The sequence below is a fragment of the Zophobas morio genome, unplaced genomic scaffold, assembly GCF_036711695.1.
Source record: "Zophobas morio isolate AGI-343-1 ecotype UQ-CSIRO unplaced genomic scaffold, CSIRO_AGI_Zmor_V1 ptg000011l, whole genome shotgun sequence".
Taxonomy (NCBI): domain Eukaryota; kingdom Metazoa; phylum Arthropoda; class Insecta; order Coleoptera; family Tenebrionidae; genus Zophobas; species Zophobas morio.
In genome coordinates, this window is record NW_026972116.1 from 2018719 (window position 1) to 2025106 (window position 6388).

The 6388-nt window shown below is 35.5% G+C and overlaps 1 protein-coding gene across 1 annotated transcript in view; it reads right to left on the reverse strand.

Annotated features, from left to right (window-relative positions):
- Positions 1-4966, reverse strand: part of LOC135126645 (sorting nexin-27) — a 30539-nt gene extending 25573 nt beyond the window's left edge. Inside the window, exon 1 of the mRNA XM_064052686.1 lies at positions 4686-4966. Within this exon, the coding sequence (XP_063908756.1) occupies positions 4686-4945 (260 nt within the window). The 5' untranslated portion in view covers positions 4946-4966. The remainder of the gene's footprint in view (positions 1-4685) is intronic.
- Between the last annotated feature and the right edge of the window lie 1422 nt (positions 4967-6388).

Below are 6388 nucleotides of genomic sequence, written 5' to 3' on the forward strand. Positions count from 1 at the left end.
CTGAACTTCTGGGGTAAGCCCAAGAAATGCTACTGAAACATGTGCAACTACTAATGAAAATAAATAAAAAAAAGTAACGTCAACTTAATGACTTTTTCAAATGAACACTCATTATATGGTACCCTGCAGAGATACATTGTTTGTACACAAAGTGGAAAGTTGCATATGAAAATAAAATAAAACAGTCAATGGTGACAAGTTCTGACGTCATTGTGGCACGCGTCACAGAGGTGTATTTAATTATAAATTTCGACTTTTCCTTAATGATGTCTTCGATTTCTGAGCCCAATTTCGCTAATGGCTGTTATCATTGGGATTTTATTTCTACTATAGTTCTGATATATTGTACTCTTCAAAATCTTCACCTGATGCAATGCTGACAAAAAAAAACGCTTGACTACAAATTAATTCAACAGATATTGTAACAATTATTACACATAAAAATAATAAACAAGAAAATTCACAGCCGTTTTTATAGACAGTTTTTAAAACTGCAGGGAATTTCGATCATAAGTACAGTAAACTCATTTGACATACACCTTGTAAAACTTTTATGACTAAAGCGGCTTAAGCCAAAGCGGCCTTATAAGTCAAACTTGCTTTTGTATAACTTAATTCAGTTCATAGCTCCATTATGGCAAGAATAGACAGTAATAATCCTCGCGGTTCGGGTCCATAAGCTTACAGTAAGTACAATACATCAGTATCTAATAAAATTTTATTGGTATTTCAAAGTTAACCATGAAGCTTGGACCCATAACACCATAAATCACAAATTCAATGCAACCCTGGATGTTTCTAGCCTACTATACAAACGCTCCTTTTATTGGCGTCATTATCCCCCTGGACATTGTCCGACAATCGCTCAAAGTAGTGGTTGTAAAATTTTACTAGGTATTAATAAAGTGTAGAAACTTTACAATGGTCAGTTTGACTTATAAGGGTGGTTTGGCTTAAGCCGCTCAAGTCATAAAAGTTTTATGCCAAGTGAGTTTACTATACGATAAAATTTTATATCTCTGCAATGTACATACTATATTCACGCAACACATCGCCACGTATGAACCTCGTTATGTAATTGTTTCATATTAGCTGTGATGTCACAAAGGTTTTGACCCGCCCCCCTAACGTGTTACGTTCCCTCAAAATTTTGCATAATAAATATTATTTAAATTTTATAAAATAATATCATTCTACATTTGTGACGACAGACTACAGACAGACGGAAACGGGCGACTTATTTTTTCTTACTCTGGAAGTCATGAACCATGGAGACACCATGAAACCATTCGCTGGATGCATATTACCTACAACAGCTCTTTCGCTTACGCTTCGAAAGTAAAAATGAAATTCGCAAGATAATAGTTATTTACGTATAGAGGGCCGTAAGTGTAAGATTACGCCCGATGGCCAAAGTTTGAGGCCCGGCTGATTTACACTACTCGATTTTCTTATTTTACTTGCAATAAGACCTCATTCGACTCCCAATTTGTCTGTTTATACTTCTTGATTCTGCATTCGACCAGATTCGACATAGCGACGTCGATCTTTCGTTCGATTTCACATTTGATATTTCGCAGATAGAACGAGAATTTATAGCGCATGCGCAAGTAATGCTCAACCCCTCAACGATCAGCTAACGAGATGTCATGAATTATTATATCTAGACATGCTTATTTATTAATGTTTCCAGTTGCACAAACCCAATCACCAGAAAAATGCAACAAACTGGGGCAACAATCTAATAATAAATACATAACCTCAACGCAAGTAGAATGACAGCATTTTGACAGATTTCTAATTTTTGAAAGCACCATGGAATGTAAAAATCTAATGGTATGTAAAGACAAAACGATTTTGGATTCGAGATCTCATTCGATGGTCTCGAATGAAAATGTCGAATCAAAAAGTCGAATACGAAACTCGAATAGTGTAAACCAGATTTTACAGCCTGAGGATACATATAGTCTTTGCCATTTCTATTGAAACACCACTTGTTGATTGTAAATTTGGCAACGTTCATATTCACACAATTTTCTAACTAAAAGCCGTTGTCAATCAACCGAAAACTGTTAGCAATTGCTAAATTTTAGGCAAAATCAACAGGTGGTGTTTCAACAGAAATGGCAAAGACTATACCAACGTTTCACGCACAGCTAAACCGAAACTTTGAAGGAACTGATCAGAAGGTGATATGTCACTTGTTAAACTGACTACTATGCTCCATGTTTGTATTTTTAAAGTAATATTTTCTAATTATATTTAGATGGTGCTTGATAGGCAAATGTTGGTTGCCATGTGTTTATGTGTAAATAGAAAAATTCTGAAAATTTTGTGAAAATGGAAGAAATTATTCCTGAAGGAATTGGGCAAGCAGCCGATGTAGCGATAGCCGAATTACTTCCGAGCGTGCTTCCGAGTAAATCTAAAGAGAGCAACGAAACGGAGAATACCAAAAAATTAAATACGATTAATGAAACTATTTTACTTGCATATTTCGGTGAAAAGGTTAATGTCTTTTAATAAAAATGAATATAATTTGTGATTTTCGGTCCAAAAAATAGCAATGCAGTTCTCTTTGGTCAAAGTCTGAATGATTAAAAAGACATTAACAGTAAAAAAGGACACTAACCTTAGTAGGTATCATAAATTGATATCATTTTTGAAAAACAACAGCGTTACCAACCACAGAAAGCCATGCTGTTGTCAAAAGAAAATGTGATCAAGTTTATACAAAAAGTCAAAAAGGAATGATAGAAGGGGTTTATTATTGTTGATGATGACGTTATCCCTGGGATAGCACAAGAAATATGTTGCATTTTAAGAATTTATCTAATTGTATGTTTCACATTCATTAAAAATAAATATGTTGATCAAATTGACTCTTCTATTTTCAAAACCGGGCGGGTTTTTTTTACAGCTGGCTTTTACTTTACACTTTACAACCCGCTTAACGTAATGTAAAACTTTCTGCCATGGAAACCAACTTGTAAACAAACAGTTTCTCTTCAGTTGTGCGTAAAATTTTATACACTTTTTAAAAAGCTGGATATGTCCACTGTACTTCAGGGGGGAGGAAGGTTGTGTCTAATTTGACCAATTTTTTAATTAAATAATTTTGTCCGGGACAATGTAAAAATTACGTGACTATAATACGATACGTTTAATAGTTATTTTTACTATAATTCATAAAAGAATTATTTTTTATCATTTAGTAAAGACTTAAGGTAAACCACGTCTCAAATATCATGTTTTTACACATGTCTAAGGCAGCGGTAGGGGCTTGACAGTGGTGCAAAATGACCCTACTCGTTAACTTTCAAATTAAATTCATTAAATTTCGACATGACTGAATCGGCTGGTAATATTAATGTCCAGTAATTTATCAAAAGAAAATAAAGTCATCATCAAGTTAGTTAGGGCACTGTGATAAAGATAAAGCATTAATAATTTGGAACAAATTATTTTGTGCAAGAAAACAGCTTATGAAAAATATTCTATTATGCAGGGTGTTATTGAAAGGTACGTACAACAAAATTGACAGTTCGTCGCGAAGTCTAAGAAGTCTGAAAAACTTATTTTGTGTTATCAAAATTATAAGGGAAAAATTAACCCTTATCCAACCTTTTTAGACGCTACTGAAGCATAAATAGGTAAAATTAATTTATTTGAGTAAATCCTAGCAACTGTAACAATGAAACTTTTGTCAAGACTAAATGTTGCTATAGAAACGAGAGATGATCTTTTTATCAGAGGCGTACACCGAATTTGGACATAAATTTTAATAATTTATATCTCTAAAAGGAGAACACTATTACCTGAATTTTTTTTAAGTTTTAGCACCCATACTTTGAGACCAATTGCCGATTTTATTTTGTACGTACCTTTCAATAACACGCTGTATATTGTACTAAGATCACTTTCAATGCATACTAATAAACTTTTATGACATCATTAGGATTATATGGTTAACAATGCCGAATCGGCTTTTCGCAGTGGGGTCCTTGTAAACTTGTAAGACAGGTCGCGTGCCTACAAATTTCCTTTGTTGCCCCAAGCAGACGGTCTTTGGCGGTCGTATCTGTATAATTTATGATTTTAGAATTTTGCGGGTTCTTCTTTGACTAAAGTTGCAAAATTTTATTAGTATGTATATTTAGTGAACTTACAATATCGCATTTTATTGTCAAACAATGTGAGTTCAGGCATTGCACTTTAGGGTAATAAACTTTTCATTATTTTTAGGTTATCAACATCCCTATCATCAATTGCCAAAATGGGCAGTTTTGTGTAAAAAATATATATATAAAATGGTTATAAAAAAATAACAACTTTGACTGCACAATTTGCAAATTTAAACAAAAACATTGCTTAAACCGCAACAAATTCACTAATATTTGCAAATCGAGGCCACAATCCTAGTACCGGTAAATTCCCGCATTCCTAAGCATGTTACACCAAATTTTTCCACTTTTACTTTCAACGCATACAATTCTCATAATTTCACGCCCCGTAAGTCCGGAATTTGCATCAGGTAAGACAGCAATTCCAGGTAATCCGAACTGTCACTCAGGTTCAAACAAAAATCAATAGACCACAGAGAATCTTAACCTCTACTTTATTTTTTTGTATTTCTGTGGTAGGTATAAAATGGAGCTAGAAGAGTAATGGATTTGCGGACTCACACTTCCAAAATTCGGTCCCCCTTGCGTATCCCAGCCTGCTCGGCGGCACCCCTATCCAGCACAGCGCTGACGTGCTGCAAGGGGGCGTACAACTCCCCGTTGATACTCCGCAGTTGGCCGCCTTCGCTCACTTGGCCCCGAACATTGAAACCGAAACCTGTCTCCGTTTTGTTGATGGTCACAACGCGGGGTCCGTTTGGCACTTTCATGTTGTCAACGACTCGCGGTGCACCTCTGACGACCGCATCAGTGTCGGCCATATTTTGAACGGTGACAGTTCGGTGTCTGTTCGGAAAACGATCGCAGTTCGGGTGCCCCACCACGTAAATATATGAAATAAGCAATGAGTATAGGCAACCAAGAATTAGTGTTAGCAGCCAAAAAAGTTCACCCAAGCAGGGTGACCAGACTAGCGTTTTAGGTGCTAGATTTATTAGTGTTGTAATTTTACTAATGACGACTGTTGATTTTTTTGACTATTTGTCCTAATTTCTGAGGTAATTAACAGTGCTAGTAACTCTCAGAGAAATGTCCAGATTCAAAATGTAATCATTCCATGGGGGGAAATACTTTCGTGCAAAAAACTAGTCCCCTTCCCGCCTCGGTAGGGTGAGGGGTAACTTTGAAATCATAAATAGAAACGCCGAATTTTGATTACAGATTCGAATTCTGCGGCTAAAGGTACGTAGAGTTTGTCTAAAACATTTTTACTTCCCGAGCGTAAGCAAAGGAAGTATTGTAATCGAGTCCGTCGGCCGACCAGTGGCGTAACTACCGGTGTTCCATGTGTTCGCTGGAACACGGGCCCGCTTCTTCAAGGGGCCCGGTCCTGTCACATGAACTTTTTTTTAATTGGATTTTTTTTTATTATTATGCAAATTAGATCCCGAAATAAAAAATTCGAAAATGTGCAGTAATCCCAGGATCGATGGTTCATTGCTATTTACGATACCTCTGGCGGCATCTCAATATCATAGACTCAATAAACTCGGGTTTTAGTCACCGGCACCGGCGGCCGAACTGCAGCAGCACTAAAATGTTTCTAATAGATCTGTCGCAGTGTCGCAGTGGCATTGTGGCAAATCTAACAACCCATGTAGTAAATTACCAATCTTTATCCGGCAAAAGTATGACTAATTTATGATGCAGGATGACAAAATACTTCAATTTTGTCCTCAGATCTTCAGTGAAACTTTATGCTGTAATAAGACGTTAAAAAAATTCAGTTTTAGTTGTGTTTTATGAAAACTTTCGTATTTTCAAAACTATTCTAATTTTGTACTTGTGGTGCATTTTTGGAATAATAAAATATATCTGATGTATGTTACAACTAATTTTTTAAGTAGAAAAAAAACTGCTCCGCGAAATTATTGCAAAATGAGTACCTAGTACCTGCACTACTTTCACTGAAATTATCACAGCATGTTTCATTTTTCTTACAATACCTCTTTCGGTGGCTTCAGCGGAAAGATCTTTTTCGAAAATAAAAATGACTAAAAATTTTTTAAAAAACACAATGGGCCAATGCAGATTATCTTCACTGAATCTCTCAATTGAAAATCAAATTGCCAGAAGCTTAATGTGCCAAATGATTTTTTCGGTTTTAATTTCCACTATCACTTTTTGCAGTAAATTATTAATTTGTGCTTTAAACTGAAATTGCCTTTTTGATGTCCGCGATCGAGAAAACCTGTGTTTATAAA